The 17,659-nt window shown below is 43.9% G+C and overlaps 4 protein-coding genes across 4 annotated transcripts; 2 read left to right on the top strand and 2 right to left on the bottom strand.

The window, feature by feature from the left end:
- Positions 1-6,338: 6,338 nt before the first annotated feature.
- BDB00DRAFT_758169 (uncharacterized protein) lies at positions 6,339-8,218 on the bottom strand (the record flags this gene model as incomplete). The annotated part of the gene is made up of 4 exons (XM_053119035.1): positions 6,339-7,462; positions 7,543-7,683; positions 7,752-7,911; positions 8,003-8,218. The coding sequence occupies 4 exons, from the start codon at positions 8,216-8,218 to the stop codon at positions 6,339-6,341; spliced, it is 1,641 nt and encodes a 546-aa protein (XP_052982987.1).
- A 742-nt stretch (positions 8,219-8,960) lies between these two features.
- BDB00DRAFT_808471 (uncharacterized protein) lies at positions 8,961-11,148 on the top strand. Its single transcript, XM_053122413.1, has 2 exons — positions 8,961-9,669; positions 9,749-11,148. Exons 1-2 carry the CDS (start codon positions 8,976-8,978, stop codon positions 11,044-11,046), a joined length of 1,992 nt encoding a protein of 663 aa, XP_052982986.1. The 5' UTR covers positions 8,961-8,975; the 3' UTR covers positions 11,047-11,148.
- A 1,055-nt stretch (positions 11,149-12,203) lies between these two features.
- On the bottom strand, positions 12,204-14,600 carry BDB00DRAFT_926596 (uncharacterized protein). Its single transcript, XM_053128848.1, has 3 exons — positions 13,892-14,600; positions 13,752-13,818; positions 12,204-13,650 (listed from the first exon to the last, which is right to left on the bottom strand). The coding sequence occupies exons 1-3, from the start codon at positions 14,514-14,516 to the stop codon at positions 12,429-12,431; spliced, it is 1,914 nt and encodes a 637-aa protein (XP_052982985.1). The 5' UTR covers positions 14,517-14,600; the 3' UTR covers positions 12,204-12,428.
- Positions 14,601-16,179: 1,579 nt separating this feature from the next.
- Positions 16,180-17,534, top strand: BDB00DRAFT_891370 (uncharacterized protein). Its single transcript, XM_053128478.1, has 2 exons — positions 16,180-17,430; positions 17,489-17,534. The coding sequence occupies exon 1, from the start codon at positions 16,433-16,435 to the stop codon at positions 17,126-17,128; it is 696 nt and encodes a 231-aa protein (XP_052982984.1). The 5' UTR covers positions 16,180-16,432; the 3' UTR covers positions 17,129-17,430; positions 17,489-17,534.
- The last annotated feature ends 125 nt before the right edge of the window (positions 17,535-17,659 follow it).

The following is a 17,659-nucleotide window of genomic DNA, read 5'->3' as shown; positions in this document are numbered from 1 at the left end:
GTAGATGAAGCAGGACTTACGCCCGGAGGCTGCCTGAGTAAAAAAACAGCCGTTCGCGTGAAACGATGCAACATCCGAAGATGGGTCGAGACAGAGGCTACTAGGAACTGCGAGAAAAAAGCAAAGGGGGAGGAGAAGGGGAGGGGGATAAACTATATTAGAAACGCAATAGACGCTTTTAATGACTTCCTGGGTCAGAGCAAGGGGAGGAGGGGAGGGGGGGATAAAATATATAAAGAACGCAAAGAAGAATATGAGGCTTTTAAGGACTTCCTCAGGTCCAAGTCAAAGCAAAAAGCACACGCCACCGTCCAGATGGATGGATAGATCTTGACCGCAGCCTATGGACTACTTGACAGGTCGGCTTCTAGGAGCGGGATGACAGTGGAGCATCAATCTTGACCAGCTTGGAGGTGTCTGTGCACTACCGCCATTCCGAGAAACAAAAGAGACGAATAGTTAATGGGAAACTGTCAAACCACACACACAAGATTCTATCGTGCTATGCTTACCCATACTTCTACGATGAGACACAGAAGAGCCGAGCACACGGCCAGAGCAGAGCAGAGAATCACAGCCAAGACAGAAACACTTCTTCTAGCTGGAAAAAGAAAAGATCATTAGAGGGCTGCACCCACTGTGCTATCTTTATTTTTGACACGGCATTACCATCCTTCTCCATCCCAAGCTGACTTACATTTGTTTTGTCGTTTTACAGCAAAGTTATAGACAGAGAGAGATGGGGTCTAAGCCAATCCAAGTTCAAACAGATCACCGCAGAGTCATCCTCTATTAGAAAAAAGAAAACATCTATGAGCAGCTGCATACACTTTTTGACATGTCACGGCAGACATCTTCCTGGTTCTTCAAACACGCAAAGACAAACACAAGCACAGCGATACTTACTATTATGACATCCTTGGCTTGGAGGAAGAGAGCCTTGAGTTAGAGAGAGGAAAAGCAAGAAGGGGATGACCAGTTCTGAAAAAAGAATAAGAGAAACTTTTTTGAGAGACTGCCATATTGCATACGTCATGGTCAGGAGCCCTTTCCCGTCACGCTGATGTACACACTGCACACCTTTGACGCGTCATCCCCAACACCCATGTCATCCTACTCACCTATCATACCAATGTTCAAGTCCCCTTTTGCTTATACTTACTATCTGTTATTTGTCCGCAGGACACAATTAACCCAACCAGCATAAAGCGAAACCTGAAGTAGAATGAAAAGAAGAAAGATCATGAGCAGGCTGTTCTTAATATGCAACTATTCCTGACACGTCATGGCATCAGCACCTCCAACAGACACTCGACTTCTCTCCAACTCATCCTCACATTCCCTACCGTACTTACAGTTGTTGCTTATGTTTAAGGGTGGGATGCAAACAACAAACCGAACCAACCATTTCAAAAAGTCAGAATCCTATAGTAGTAGCAGAGAAGAAAGGAGGATAACATTAGCGACTGTATGCTGTACACACACTTCTTTAGACAAGTCGAAATTCATATCTTCTTTCGTATATCACATCCACAAGCAAAGCCTCAAGTCACACTTCACATTTTCCATATTGTACTTACTCTTGCATCTGTGCTTTGAGAGCCAACGTGAGGGGGAGATGGACCAGGTTAAGACGAGAAGAAGGTCTGTGTCAAAAAAGAAAGAAAGTGAGATAAACGGATCTTAGGATACTCACAACCGGTTGCATACACTCTTCTCACTCACCACCATAAACATACACTCTCCGATCCTCTGATCCGTTCCAATGACACTCACATTGAATAGCTTTGGTTTAGAAAAGTTGACGAAGAGGAAGAAGAGCCCCATGATTGCTGCGGCCGCACGGTTATATAGTAGTAATGAACACGGCATTTGAGCCAGTTCAATCTATCCAATCAGATTGCTCTCTCACGTTTATGACGCGCCGAAATGTGTGGCTCCTCCAGATCAGGAAATTTGTTCTACATGAATGTATGACTATGTGAGTAGACGGGTATCGCATCGAGGAAAGATCTAAGGGGATAACCTTCATTAACACGAGATGAAGCTCACTTCACGTCCTTCATCATATGAGAAGTGTCATCGCTTTAAACACGCTGGACACAAGTATCAATACAAGTATCAACGTATACGTATAAGCGTATCCAAGATCTCATGAGACATGACGATCCCGCACTTGCCGATGTTCCATTTGGTGGAAAAATTATGGTCCTTGGTGTTGACTTTTGCCAGGTACTCAACATTGTATCCTCTCTTCTACTTTGCATGTTTTTTACTATTAAGCGGTAGTACTCACAGTAAAGTATATGGTAATAGGTCCTTCCAGTGATACCAAATGCGTCGCGCTCGCAGATCGTACAGCAGTGCTTAAATCGCTCATCCATTTGGCCCAGCGTCACCATCCACCACCTGATACCAACATTCGCGTCCAACAAGCTGCCAACACCAATGATGCAAATGAGCTTCGCGAGTTTGCGCAATATTTTGATTTCGCATTGGTAATGGCGCTGAGCTGTTCGTGCCAACCACTGATGACAGAGTCCGGCTTCCAGATCGAATGCTCATGCCATATTACAACATGTACGAGCTCATAGAAACCATTTACGGCAACCTCAACGCACCACATATGGATCGTGATTACCTCATCAGTCGCTCTATCTTGACTCCAAAGAATGTCGACGTTACAGCACCCAACGAACTGATACTCGACCATTTCCCAGGCACTGCAAACGAATTCCAGAGCGCTGATACAGTGGATGATCCAGAAGATCAAATGACATACCCACCAGAGCTTCTCAATGCAATAAATCCATCCGACCTCCCACCGCATTTGCTAAAACTCAAAGTCGGTTGCCCAGTCATGCTTTTGAGAAACTTGCACACCCAAAGTGGTCTGCAATGGGACACGGCTGATCGTACGCTCTTTCCAGCGATATGTACTTGAACCTGAGATAGCCACTGGGCCTCATGCCGGTAACATCGTCTTGATCCCTCGCATAACACTCACACCATCGGAAACACGCTCCCCTATCCAATTTAAACGCACGCAATTCCCTGTTCGCCCTGCCTTTGCTATGACCATCCACAAAGCGCAAGGGCAAACCCTGCAATATGTCGGTGTCCGCCTTGCAGAAGATGTCTTTGCTCATGGCCAACTATATGTTGCGCTATCTCGGGCAACTGACCCTAACAATCTTCGCGTTGCCATCGATCTCTCAGGGTCTGGACCACCACAAACCACCAACATCGTCTACCAAGAAGTTCTCTTGCATCCGCCGGCCTCTGTTCCTGAACAAGCCGAAAATTCACCACCAACCTCTCCCACAACAACAATCACCGCATTTCCACCTCCATCACCTTAAGCCCTTTTCTGCTCTTTTTCTTTTTGCTTCTAAACTCTTATTTTTACTTATTATCATTTAACGTACAATAGAATATTCTTACCTCTTCACGGTATCTTTCGTAAGTAGATCTGACGCGAAACAATAAGATATAGAACTACGCGAAGCTGCCGTCACCTTTCAGCTAATTACGACAAGCAGCAATAATCTACCATGATGTTCAAATGAAAGCGGACACATTGATGAACTTTCAAAAATATGTAAGAGCTGTCGATAGCAACAAATAAGTTATCCTCGCATTAACAGTGAAATACCAGTCAAAAGTTCCTCTGTCGTCCCTTTTAATTTGACAAACCAACGTGTAGTAGGGTTTCGTGTCATAGCAATAATGATAACGTTTAGGGTTATATGTAGTCATAGCAATAAATAAGCTCGCGAAGCGAGCTTTGGTTAGGGTTTAGAAGGGGGGTGTGGGGGGGAACCCCCCACCTTGGGGGTCTGGGGGGAACCCCCAGGAAACATCCAATCCGTTGAATGACCCGGAGCGCAGCGAAGCGAGGCAGGTGGATGTATATAAGGTGCAAGTCAGCTAGAAAGGTCCTTATGAGCCCCGACTTTAAACCTTAATAAATTTTCATTAACACACGTGATCACCGCAAACGATAGTGGAAACGAAAGCTTTTGAGGAGAGGAACAAAATTCACTACCACTGATTTTTTTGTGCTTAAAAACTGGCTGAGCAATTAACGTCTGAAGTTTCCTTATTTGGTCACTTTTAGCTGGGCAACTTAGCATTTTAGCACCTTACTTCCATACCATCCCTCTATACATTACTTAAATTAGCTTTCATTGCACCAATTCAACATGGCCAGACCGAAAAAACGCTCCAGAATTGGCAAATCTAACTATGTTGAGGGCAAACGCGCCAAACAGATACGAGTAACGCAAGCGGCAGAGCAGGAGTCGACACAAGATCTCGAAGAAGACGCGACTGTCAGCGATGTCGAGGATAGTGAAGAAGAAATCACGGACGACGACGAGAACGAAGAATACGACTTGGAGATCCCTGAGGTCGACCTTGTCAGCGTGGAAAAAAGCCTGAGCGACGCGTTAATGTGGGTTCCTGGCGCTGATAAGAAAGGACGCAACACCTATTACGCCAAAGACTCAAAGCGCACAGTTAAAAAGGCTGATGAAAAGAGAGAGAGAATGCAGCGAGGCTGCCTACGCGTGGATGAGATGTTTTGGCAAAAGAGGGTCGAGATGAAGATCAAGAAAGAAGAGGAAAAGCGGGCCGATGACGACAAAGTCGAATCAGCAATCGCAGCGCTTAGGCCTTATGCAGACCTATATCGAAAAACGCCTGATGTTGATCGTTTGCAGAGAGCGCGTTTCGCCACGTTGTATCACTACTTTACGATGATATCACAAAAAGAGGAGAAGACAGGCGCATCTGAGAAGCTGAGCACGCTGCATTGGAATCGTGGTCAACGGTTTGCGAAAAGGATCCGAGGTTGGGCGAACGAGTATCTGAGAACCGGGAGATTGACACCTTTTGTCAAAGGAGCCCACATCAAGACCGCGTCTATGCTTGCTGACGAGCATATTAAGGACAAATGCGTTGCTTTTTTCAGGTCAATGAAGCCCGAAAAGAGAACAGTTATTGCATTGCGAGAGTTCATTCTGCATGACCTCGTACTAGATGAGGCCAACCCTGAACAGCGCATTGGGATTGCCGTATCTGAATCCACCGTACGACGATACCTTAAGAAATGGGGGTTTAAAATCGAAGACAAAGCCCAAGCGCCATACATCGACGGTCATGAAAGAGAAGACGTCGTAATTTATCGCAAGGAATGGGCAACGATAATGCTTGAGCACAGAGAGCTCATGACGAGGTATGATGAGGATGATGAAGCAGAACGAGCGGTTACCAGGGTTTGGGAGCATGAGAAAGTACTGGTCACACACGACGAGACCTACTTCTACGCCAACGACTGCAAGCGAGGCGTGTATTTGGCTTCCAACGAGAGCCTGATCAGAAAGAAAGGTCAGGGCCGTGCAATCATGCTCAGTGCTTTTGCTTGTTCCTGCCATGGTCTTTTTTCAAGCAAGACGATCATTCCTGGCGCTCAAAACGACGGCTATTGGAAAAAGACCGACATGGCCAACCAGCTTGAATCAGCAATAGAAGAGTTTCAAAGATTGCATCCTAACTGCGTTGGCGTTTTCTGCTTTGACCAGAGCTCCAACCATTCTGCAATGCCCGATGATGCGCTTAATGCGTACAGAATGAATATGAGCCCGGGCGGAAAACAGATTGTATCAAGAAACGGCGGTTACTATGGCAACAACGGAGAATGGATTGTGCAGCCGATGGTGGATGCTAATGGTGTGCCTCGGGGACTTCAAGCCATACTCAAGGAGAGGAACCTTTGGCCCGCACAGGGATTAATCCGTCATTGCAAGCAAGAGAAAACTGTCAATTGCTGCGCAGTACATATCGTAGCCTTCCAACCAGATTTCCAGCAGCAGAAGTCGCTCTTGCAGGAAATTTGTGAGAAGCATCACATGATATTCGAGTTATATCCCAAATTCCATTGCGAGTGTAACTGGATCGAAAGAGTGTGGGCCGAGATGAAAAGCATCACTCGGCGCGAATGTGACTATTCTTTCTCATCATTGCAACAACACGTAAAGGACCTTCCAAAACGCATTAGCATCAAGCACATGATCCATTATGAGAATCGTGCCTGGAGGTTTATCGAGATGTACAGCAGAGGTCTCGACATGCGTCATGCTGAATGGGCAGTGAAAAAGTACAAGAGCCATCGTCGCCTCCCCCCAACTTTAAATTTCTCCGATTTCCAATAAAGGCAATTCCAAACTTTATTTTAAGATTTTTTTTTGCATCTGAGGGACCTTTCTAGCTGACTTGTATATATGCAGTAAAAGCACGAGGAAAGGGGATGCAAGATAGCACAACTGAATTTCATGTTACATTTGCTTTGATTTGTGCTGTTGCTGGGATTGTCCTCTCTGGTAATGATTTTTCATCCGTAGATATACAAATCGAGTCGTCAATCCAAGTCCTAATATGATAGCAGCAAGGCACAGGCCCAAGTCGTAGTCATTGGCCTTCAGGTACGAGAGTCTACGGGCAACATCGAGACGATGAGGTAAGTGACCATTCACGCTTGTAAAGATAACTTCTTCAACCAAGTCAGCCCCTCGGGTAACGGCATGCTTAGCTCGGATCTGCACCAGTGCCTGATATCGTTTTATGTTATTTTGGATTGTACCATCCTTGTCTTCAATGACGCGCCTTAGCGTTTCGAATGCTTCTGGCTCGGCCAATTTTAAGTAGCCTCCCAGCTGTTCCCGCTCGAAATGAAGAGCGTGTCCCGGTTGATCACCGAAGAATGGCTTGATTACTGTCCGTTTTCCTGCGTATAGCGCTTCAAATATGGACATGCCGCCGCCGTGCGATAAAAATGTTATAACAGATGGATGATTCAGGATAGCAAACTGTGGAGCCCATGGTAAAAGACGAACGTTCGGATGCTTCTCATCCTCCCACAAGTCCTTGATATCGTACGTACGACCTGATTTGGTGGTAACCGTGTCCGGAAGTCCTGCGCTTGACTTGACGACACCCCATACGATTCCGTCGATTAGATTGGATTCCACCAAGCTCAACAGCTCCTCCAATATACGTTTTGTATCGAACGGTTTTGCGGACGCGTGTTGTCCAAAGGCTACAAAGACTACACGCTCGTGCTTATCGAGAAAATCCTTAATGCTAGGAGGTAAGGGGTCATAGACAGCGTTATAAATTGGACCAATCATCTCCACCAGCGGACCCATCGGTCGTGCTTCTTCAATACCGTAAAAGTTGTTTACGATTTTGAGCGAGTTGCGTGCAGGATCGGCGGGCGGTGCCATGTCTCCGGTAAGCTCCATTCGCTTCTGGCGAAATTTCTCTCTTGCTTCTCCCAAGTGCCAATGAGCGGCGATAGGAAACATGAATTTTTTATAAAATCGATATGGAAGGGACATATGTTCTGTTGTCGTTTCACCGAGAAGAATGCGGCATTTGTTGATGTATGGAGCGAAAGAATCTATCGTTGTTTTCACGGTAAATTTATGAAGAAGTATCCTAAATCCGTTGTAACTTGCTTTTTAAAAAATGGCTCACTACCTGGCGATAAGTTCATAACCATAGTTTGAATAGAAGGAATTCCGGATATGCGTGCTGCATCACTGCATTCAGTGGAGAACTGATCACAGATAATTACATCAAACGAATTAACTGACATTATCTGCTGTATACGAGTATATACTGAAGCATGAATGCTGACAATTAGCATTATTACAGTTACCAGTTGCCCTTTTTATTCTCTTACTCACTTTTTCCGTAGTTCTCAGTGTTGATATTGATTTCGTTCTTAAAATCATTCCATGGTCTCGGGAACGTCCGGTTGTGAGCATTTAACTTGACCCAAAATCCGCCGCCGAGATCCTCGGTATCAATATGAGGATACGGCTCGGTATATTTCATTTGGGTGTCCTAGAAGCGACACAAATGAGAAAAAAGTACATCCATTTAGTTTTGCAGACGATCTTCTCTCGTAAGTGTCTGCTGAAAAGCGATCACATACGGTGGCAGCATAGGTAACACGGTGACCTCGCAGTGTCAGCTCATTGAGTAGCCGTGCTACCCAGGAGCTGTGACTTGATCCACCCAACGTTGCAGCAAAAAGGATATTTTTGGACGATCGAAAAGTGGATTCACCGAGTTCATCATAAACGTCAGCTTTGATTGTACAAGCAAAAATGGCGATTGCTACGAGCAACAGTAAGTTGAGTGCTAGCATCTAATCAGTGAAGAGTGAACAAAGCCAGAAAGAAGCAGGAAAAGTAAAAGGGATGGTTTCTTTCGCAGCCCAATCATGAGGTTATATGCAGATCATCGATGACAAGTATGTGACGCTGTGACCGAGATGCATTTCCGAGCATACGTTCACTACAACTTCGTTATCTTGGGATTATGCATGCTGGGATTATACTTCGTCCTGTATTACTACCCTTGCTGATATAAAGGCATTAACTATAGATTGTGGCATATGAGTTTTGTTCGGAAGCATAATCGGCTAACCCAGACACCCTTATGAACTACAGTCATCGTACTGACTAACTTTTTCATATACTGCGTATCCGCCAAACTGTACAGTATCTGATGCGATATTATGACAATAGCGAGTCTCAAAGTTGAGAAAATTCATGGCACATTCGGAGGTGCTTTTCATATAGTAGATTGCATGTCAACAAAGATGCAGGTTTACATATAAATAAAAGCCCTTTTTTCGATTTCGACACGATGCAATTCTGATAATCCGACGTGGCGATCGGATAGATGAATAACTGAGCGCTGCGTGGAGCTTTGACGAATTCTGACCGATATTTATTGTAGAGCTTGATGCCTTCAAGTGCTGTTCCTCTTTTAAGAAAGGTTAAAAGGCACAGCCACACGTTGTGGTCTCCGCTCTTTGTGTCACGACAACAGATTTTGTATATGTTGGTTAAAGATCTCTTGTTTTATCATACTCTTTTCTTTACCGCCGTTTACTTGGTATGCTCGATAAAATCTACAAAACTATTTTCTCGATTTTTGAAGCGAATAATACAGTCTCCTTATCAGCGGTGACTTCGTCGTCCGAAAGAAGTATGAATACACCTTCAAAACTTTCTTCAGCAGAGGAAATGGCACAGGAACACTGGGCTGCTCAGGAGCTGATATGCATGTTTCCAAAATCGGCCGAAGGGTACCTTGCCTCAGGATATTTGCACGAACAGCAAGACGACTTTCGTACCGCGTTGATGGTCTACAATCAAGGTCTACAATCAGTACCACAGCCACAGCTATCATGTAACAATACCTGGAGCCACTATATCAGACTAGAAAAGGCCAAGCGCAACGCATTAAACATGCTCATGGAGCATATTGAGGGTTTTCGCCGAATTCTTCCTTACGACATCCTCTCTCTGATTTTCGAAGACCTTGAACTATACGATCTACTGCAGTGCGCTGGTGTCTGTCGATCTTGGTTTGATTTTATGTTGGATTGGCCGGTATTTTGGCAGAGACTTAGAATAGAAATCCCGAAAACGAGCAGGTCGACGTTGGAGCCACTACTACGACGTCAAACACAAGAATTTCGTCTCGATGGTCCCGTTACGCCTGATTCGGTGAATGGCCTACTTCTACTTCTTGCCGAGCAGCCATCACAGGACACCGACAATAACAGCGTACGTGTCCGAAAACTCGGTAAGTTCTACAATCTTACACACATTATTACCCTCATCTGCTTTAAAATATACGCTTGTACTAAGCAGGACAACATCAGTTTTCACCAGTATACACCTTACGCACATCGGCATAGCTCTATTGCAACGAACACTGCGATCAATTGGTCCAGGTTTAAAACATGTTGAATTCATCAATTGCAGTTTCCAGGACAGTCAACTTCTGGAATTCATATCAAAGTCATGTTCAGAAGCAACACATGTTTCTTTTTCGCAATCCATGGTCACAAACCCATCGGGAGCTATTAGTACAACTTTATACGACAGCAAGAGCAGCAAACTGGATAATAATCGCACAGCGTTGTCGTACTTCTCTCGCAAAACAAAGCGTATGGTCGTCATTCCATTCACTTTCGATTTTCTGACACACCTTGAAATATCGGGAAACTTTTACTATTTTGAACCATTGCAGCAAACGTCCCGATTGCTTGAAATTCTTTGTCAGTGTCCAAACTTGATGGACCTGATCCTGTCCCCTGGTGTCTCCATCCATCACACACATTGCATTAGCCAAGCACTGAAATACTGCCCACGACTCCGAAATTTAACAGTGTGCAACAAAACCGAGCTTAAACCGACGATTGCTACTGACGAGTACAGCAGCAGTACCGGTGACGTGTCTTCTTCTGCTCCAAAATATGATACTGATAATGTTGGTATTCAACAAGTACAGCCTTCCAATGCTGATAGTCTGCGGTGGCTCATATTGGGTAGCCAAAGTTTTGAGTTTAGTAACTTGCCGATCCTGCCAATCCTGCTAGAAAGATCACACCGAACTTTGGAGTTTCTGTATCTACGCTGCAACTTGAACCGAAAGTTATTCATGGATCTTGTCTCTTACGGTGGACCCCAGCTGCGAGAGATCAACTTGTCAATGGTGATTAAAGGTGGTACGCAGCAACAGCACAAAAACGCGCTGATAACGCTTTTTTCAAGGTGCCCCGTTTTGGAAGTTGTAACGATCGATAATTGCGAGTCTGGACGTGTTTATTGCAGCTCGCGATTTCATTCCCTTGTGGTCGACAACGACATATTGTTTGCTATCGCCAAGAGTTGTCCTCTGCTTCGCCGTTTGCATGTCACTGGGTCTCATAGCCATTCAATCTTGGGCTTGTCTGGTTTTGCTTCAACAAGACTTGCTTATTTGGAGATTGAGATAGTTTATCAAAGCTATCTTCTTGGGATCGTTCAAAAGCTCACATCATTGAAGACGCTGCACACTGTATACAGTAGCTCGCGAACTTGGCCCGAGGGATATGGCATTCCTTCAGATCACTTGGAGAGACTTAAAAAAATCCTTGGAGAGCGTGGCGGTGATCTTATCTTAGATTTACACTAGGATATACTCTGTTAATATTTTTCGCAGTTATGCAAATACTATTATTTAAATGTTTCTTGTATGCTTGGGTTTTGTATATGATAGAGTAATAATACAGTATAGACCATTAGTGTGCACCAATTATAACAGCTCACTCTATACAGCCAGCTCAGCTGCACGGCTATATAAACTTACGTGGTTTTGTATACTTTTTCTCTTCCCTCTTGTTTCTTTAAAGGAAGAGATACTAATGGGCTTATCAGAAGTTATATATGTAGCCCTTCACACACCAATTTCCCCTTTCAACAACTAACTCTACTCTTACAGCATCATCCAACGATGGCGAAGCAGTACCTCAGAAGGATCACAGTTCGTATAGGCTACAAAGACAACCTTTGACAGCTAAAGACAAATACGCGAGGTACCATTCACAGCCGAGGGATAAATCATGCCGCGCTAAATGTTGACATGCAGTATCCACGATCTATATCATGGCCTTGGTAAATCATATGCTACCATCACCATGACTATAATCGACTACAATAGGAAGCGGTAGAAGACGTCACACATATGTCTTGGTAAAGCACACGCTAGTCGCAGAAATCACGTAGGATACATCCTTTGTTTAATTTTCAGATTTGGGACTAAGAGAGCGGCTCTGTTGTAGGGGATGCAATTTTCTGCTAGATCGGCTGGAATTTCGGGACAAGATGTCCCAGAGGTAGAGATCAGCATTAGAGCTATCGCTGCGACGTCAGTCGCAGCAAGAGCAGGAGGAAACTTGGCCCTATGCCTGATGATATCGCTCAAAATACTCATCCTATGATCGCATCAAAACAAGACTCCTTCGTGCAGCATTTGAGTCATCTTCATATATTGTGTTGCTTGCACATTTTTTCAATTAACGGTTTGCTTGGATTATCAAAGCAAAGTATTCGACGGATCTCTTTCATGTATGGCCATAGAGAATCCGTGGATATTAAGTGAGCTCATTTCGGCCCCTATCATATACGTATACAAACCATCGTATTGATTTTGAGGCTTGCTTTGTTTCAGCTAACTATTAATGGCCTTAACACGGTTATGTCAAGAGACTATATAGCGATTTTTTTTTGGCGGTTTTCAGGTGGATTTGCTGTCGTGGTAAAGCAATCTACTAATAAAGTACTTTACCTGGTGTGATCTATCAAATCTTCACTTAAGCCAACTTTGTGTATTGCTATGGTAGTAGTCCAGAGCACTTTATGCAATGCTGTCAATAACATACCGCTTTGTCTTTTATTATTGATCATTGTGAAAAGAAATTTACATAGGCATAAATGAAAAGGCTGTGACGTTCGATTTGTCAATTGAAAGGTAAGCTAGCTAAAACTTACAAGCGTTACTCAATATAGTACATATGTTTACGCCAAAGTAAGGTCGCCTCCACGCTCTCCCAAGATCCGGCTCGCTGTCTCTTTATGGCTTTGTGGGAAGGCCGTTTGAGTACCATACGAATCCTTGCGCACATGTAATCGCTGCAGCGATGTAAGATTGTTAACCACCTCCAACACATTTTGCCATTCCATATCCATCTCCAAGTCAACAAGTCGTCGCAGTTTCCCTGTAGAAGCAAAGTGGATCAAACCGTCTTTAGTATGTTGTCGACAACCAACGATCCTCAGTTTACGCAGTTGGAAACAATTTTCGGCAATAGACTTGAGCACCCCATTACTGACACGGAGATAGCAGCCGCCATAGAATGAACGAGCTGATGCACTTAGAGAATCATTAATGTCTATCACTTCTACAGCTGGACATGAAGAGAAGAGGGCCGTCAATGCTTTGGCGATAGGAGGATGTTTGGCATTCCCTGTTCCACTGGCGTTTTCGGTCGCCAGATAAATTTCGCGCAATTTTGGTGCTTCATGGTATGCAAGTCTGTAGAATGAACTGGAAGCAATCCTTGCACCATCGTAATGCAGATAGAGTAGCTCTAGTGTGCTGTGACACTTTTTGTATATTGAAACCATGTCGCTATCAGTCACGTTAACGCTGCCGCTCAAAATGAGACGTCGCAATCCTCGTGGTGGGCTACTGCTATTGTTGGATTTGTTGCTACTGCCATTGTTTGATGCTGATGGTGTTGCACTTAGTGATGTAGAAGAAGGCGGGCCAGCCACGCTGTCATTATTGCTGATGCTGTCAAACTCGCTCTCATCAATGTGACTCAAAGCAGCAGGTAAGTCTGCCTTTGGGCCTACGACCAAACTTTCAAGACGATGACAGTGCTTCAAGACTTGTGTGATGTTGTATCCGTGATGGGTTGTGCCGTTAGAGTCCAGGAACAAGTGTACAAGATTGAGGCACCGACTTAAAATGCCAGCGAGCCGACCATTGTCGATCAGCCCGTAGTTATTACCCGCATTATCAACACCAAGTTTGAGATAGGTAAGCGATGTATACTCGAAGTCTGGCATGCGGAAATCTTTTTTCTTAGGAGCGTCACCGTAAGGCAATGTTCCGTACGCGTCAGTTTGCGAAAACGATATGTGTTCCATGCTTGAGCAGGCTTGCAATATAGGCGCGACTATTCGAGTTATAGGAATCTTGCAGTCAACAAATTCAATTCGCTTTACTGGAGGGCTTTTTTAGAAAATAAAAACCGAAGTTTAGTATATATCTGGCTATTTATAGAGATGATATAATAATAGACTTTATCCTTTCGCTTGAACTGTACATTATACCTTGTTGATTTAAGAGCGGTGCCCAAGAGATTTGCTTGCTCAAATGTCAAAGTAATGTTTTTGAAAGCTGTATTGTTTTGTTAATTTGGAAAAATCGTGTAAAAGCATAAATATTAAAACAATTCAACACAGCAACTTACATAGTTTTTGCATAAAGTGATTATCTGAGTGCGCCAGAAATACTAGGATATCGTGTACCAAACCAGCATCCTGACCATCCAGCCGAAACTCTTGTGCTTGACGTCGCAACAAAGGATCCAGCGTGGATCTGCTCATTTGCGGCATTTCTCGAGACATCCGTTGCCAAAACTCCGGCCAATCCATCATAAAATTGCACCATCCTTGACAGACACCCGTACAACGTAGCATATCTCTAAAGTCCAAGCTTCCGAATATCAGACAGACAACGTCGTATGGCAGCAGCTGATGGAAGCCGCGGCTTCTTTGCAACAGTGTGGCTGACACTTGTTGTTTTTCCTTTTGTAGTTGCGCGTGCAGAGGGTCTTCTGGCGGCACGAATCGAAGTCCTTGTCTGTAAACACCGAGTGCTTTCTGAAGATCGCCGCTTTCTTTATAAACGCGAGCAGATTGAATATAGCCTTTGGCAGACGTAGGTGAAGCGCGAATGATTTTTTGTGCTTTTTCTTGTGCCTTGTCCAATGGTGACAACGTAGTAACAACTTGTTTGGATGAAGTCCCTGGCTTTGATGACGACCATTGGAACGCTGAAAAAAGGCTGCTGTATGCTTGCTTTGACACCACCATAATATAGTATACTTATAATTGAGTAAGCGATGATTGTTTGTAAGATTTGCTAGAGTAATAAGTAAGAAGAAAAAGAGAAAAAGAGGAAGAAAAAGAGCGTACTCACTCATATAATAATCTTCTATTTTTGTGTAGTACCGGGAATATGACATATGACCGCTTTGTTGCTACGTATGGCTTTGTGAAACCATCATTTTTTGCCCGCTAATATGGCTGCGCGAATCTTTTGCAGGAGCAGGTAAAAGAGTTCGCGTAGCCAGGTGAATATCAACAAACTATTGCGACAAGAATGGTATAATAATAAGGAGGCGCCTCTTTTGTTGCTTTACGTTCTTCTGCGCAGTCATATATTACATCATGTGAGCTTACAAACAGTGGGTGAGGTTTGCGGTAAAGAAAATCAATGGACAGCTCTGGGATCAAAGTAAGAGTTCATGGTGTCTGGCGCGAAAACATAGGACACCACAAGTAGTAATATTTAAACGCATTCTTTTATATAAAAGCGATCTGTGAGAGCATTATTGCGTTTGTTATGGCGAAGGCACGATGCTGATCATGGCAGTTCATACAAATTGCGATCCTTTCATCTGTATATGATTACGGCTACTTAGCACTTACACATTAACTTGTGCAAGGACAGTTGTATGTGATGCTCAGCAATATTTACCAACAGGAAGATACGACTGTTGATCTTATCATAGCTGGACTACAGCCCTAGACATACACTGAAGAGTCGGCGATGCTGCATAATGGTGGCCAGCAGTAACATGACATTCTTTCTTTTAGCTGATAAATGGTTTCAAACGCATTGATATTTAGAAGCAGAGGTATTGGTTGCATCTACTATCCACTCGCATGCTACAAATGCGCAAACTTTAGAGTCATCATGTCTTACACTTAATGTTTTCGAGTAAACGGAGATTATATCGTTTATTGTAAATTCAGCTGGTTAGCTCTTAGAGACGTTGCCCTGTCGGCTCTGCTCTATTGCGCGTTTATACAACATTGTCGCCTGCGCTGCACATCGTTTTTCGCTACTACAGATTGATTGCTTGGGAAGAATAGAAAGAAATGACTAGCAAGAAAGCATAGTTCTCACGTCTTATCATCATGTATGTTTTAAAGTACCACGAATAGCATTGGAAACAATTTATTATGAAGCCAAATAAATAAAGCTACTGCAGGAATCTGATGCGATTCGTTATTCGTAGAAAAGATAAATTGTTAAGGAAACAAATCGCAAGCTGTCTTTATAAGGTGATTCTGATGCAATACTATGCACAAATCAGGCAGCGTATTCGAACGGTTCATTGCGAGAGAAAAAGAAATTTTCGCTCTTCCCTGATTTCGCGATTGGCGCATAACATGGTGACTCCATCCGTACGTTTATGTGTCATAGATTGCAGGTAAATACAAAGAATTTTAGACATAAGCTTGAGTGGATTCGCTGGGATCGAATGAGTAGCATTACGATTTCTTCTCAATCATATGGAATAATAATGCAAGAGGTAGTTTTGTTTGTGTATAAGTAAAATTGTAACAGAAGCGCTCACCCTGCAGCGAAGCTATTCTATACTCGAATTAATTTTCAGTCAGTGATGAATAGATAATGAGTGAGTAAGTACGATAACCTGTACCGACAGTTGTTTTTCGCGCTACTGGTTGATTGTTTATACTGGATTCTACCTGCCTGTTTCAATAGTAACTTCATCCCGCCGGAGTGTTCAACGCCGAACGTCCCGACATTTACCAAATTAGTCAGTTATGGCAAATAACAGTTACGTGGCCTTACCATTGTATGAAGCCCGAATACATTCCCTGGATCTTATACATAAAGGACATTGACAACGATTATCGTTTCAGTAATTTGATCAATCCATATCAGATAAGAAAGCGACAACGTCAAGCACGGAATAATGGGTCCTCAAGAACAAGAACGAATTTACTTTGTTGGTGGTACCGGCGGTGTAGGTGCCAAAGCTATTCAAGACGTATTGGCCAACAATATTCCCATTACAATTTACACTCGTCGGCCAGAGAAATCCTGTTTCAAGGATCATCCTCAGGTGACACACGTCCAGGGCTCCTATGACGATCTGACTCCTTTTGAACAGTCCATTGGTGGCCATACCCGCATGTTTTTGCTAGTCCGTAGCCTGGGCATGATGCCTCGTATCAAGGGTGCCATGGCCAAGGCTGCCTATGCTGCAGGTGTCAAGCAGATCGTTGCTGTGTCCTCCCTCACCGTCTCCGTACATCCATTCACGTTTATTGGTCAAGCCCATGCTCGGTCTGAAGACGCCATCCGCGCCATTCAATCCGTCGATGCCACTTATGTCATCCTCCGCCCCTGGCGCTTCATGTCGAATTACGCTATCTTCGCCAAACATGTTGTGCAAACCAAGACGCTTGTTTCTGTGGCCGCGCCAGACACTCCTCAGGGGTGGATCTCTACCGACGATATCGGCGCTCTGGCAGCTATTATTTTGCGCGACCCTATCGAGAAGCATGGCGATGCTATTTATCCCATGGTTGGGGAATTGTTGACCGCGAACCAGCAAACAGAGACCTTGAGCAAGTTGCTCGGCTTCGCGGTAGCTTTCAAGCGATAATCGTTCAAGGAACAGTATGAGCTGGCTACCAGCGCATTCTATGCTCCTCACAAATTGGCGTACGATATGGCTCATGATGTTAATCCGGATTTCGAGCATTCGCATGGTCTTTCCCTGGCTTTGGGTCGTGAGCCAGAGACACTGGAGGAATACCTCACAAAGAATAAGGATGCTCTTTTTTAATACTTTCCTCTACTAACACAAGATTGCGTATTAGGCGCTTTAAAGATAACAATAAAGTATAACGGCAGTGCAATATCCTTTATTACATAAACACATATCCGAAGTCGTTACCACAGAAAGTAATTACTCGACTGTAAGCTCAATTATTCATCATGCTAACAACTCGTGTCGTCTTAGATAACCCTGCATTTTGATTCTACGCTAAGGTTATACATGAACTTTGGACGACATGTTAAATGTGCCTCGTGTGGATTAAGACAATGCTAAGCTATCTTATCGAATAAAACTGTAACTTTACTAATATTGCCATCGTTCAAAACTCCACACGATTCAGTGTGAGTGTTGGAT

This window comes from Zychaea mexicana (assembly GCF_025766255.1).
Source record: "Zychaea mexicana strain RSA 1403 chromosome Unknown BDB00scaffold_13, whole genome shotgun sequence".
Taxonomy (NCBI): Eukaryota; Fungi; Mucoromycota; class Mucoromycetes; order Mucorales; family Lichtheimiaceae; genus Zychaea; species Zychaea mexicana.
Note: the sequence above shows the minus strand (reverse complement) of the source record. Positions and strands in the feature narration are given on the sequence as shown.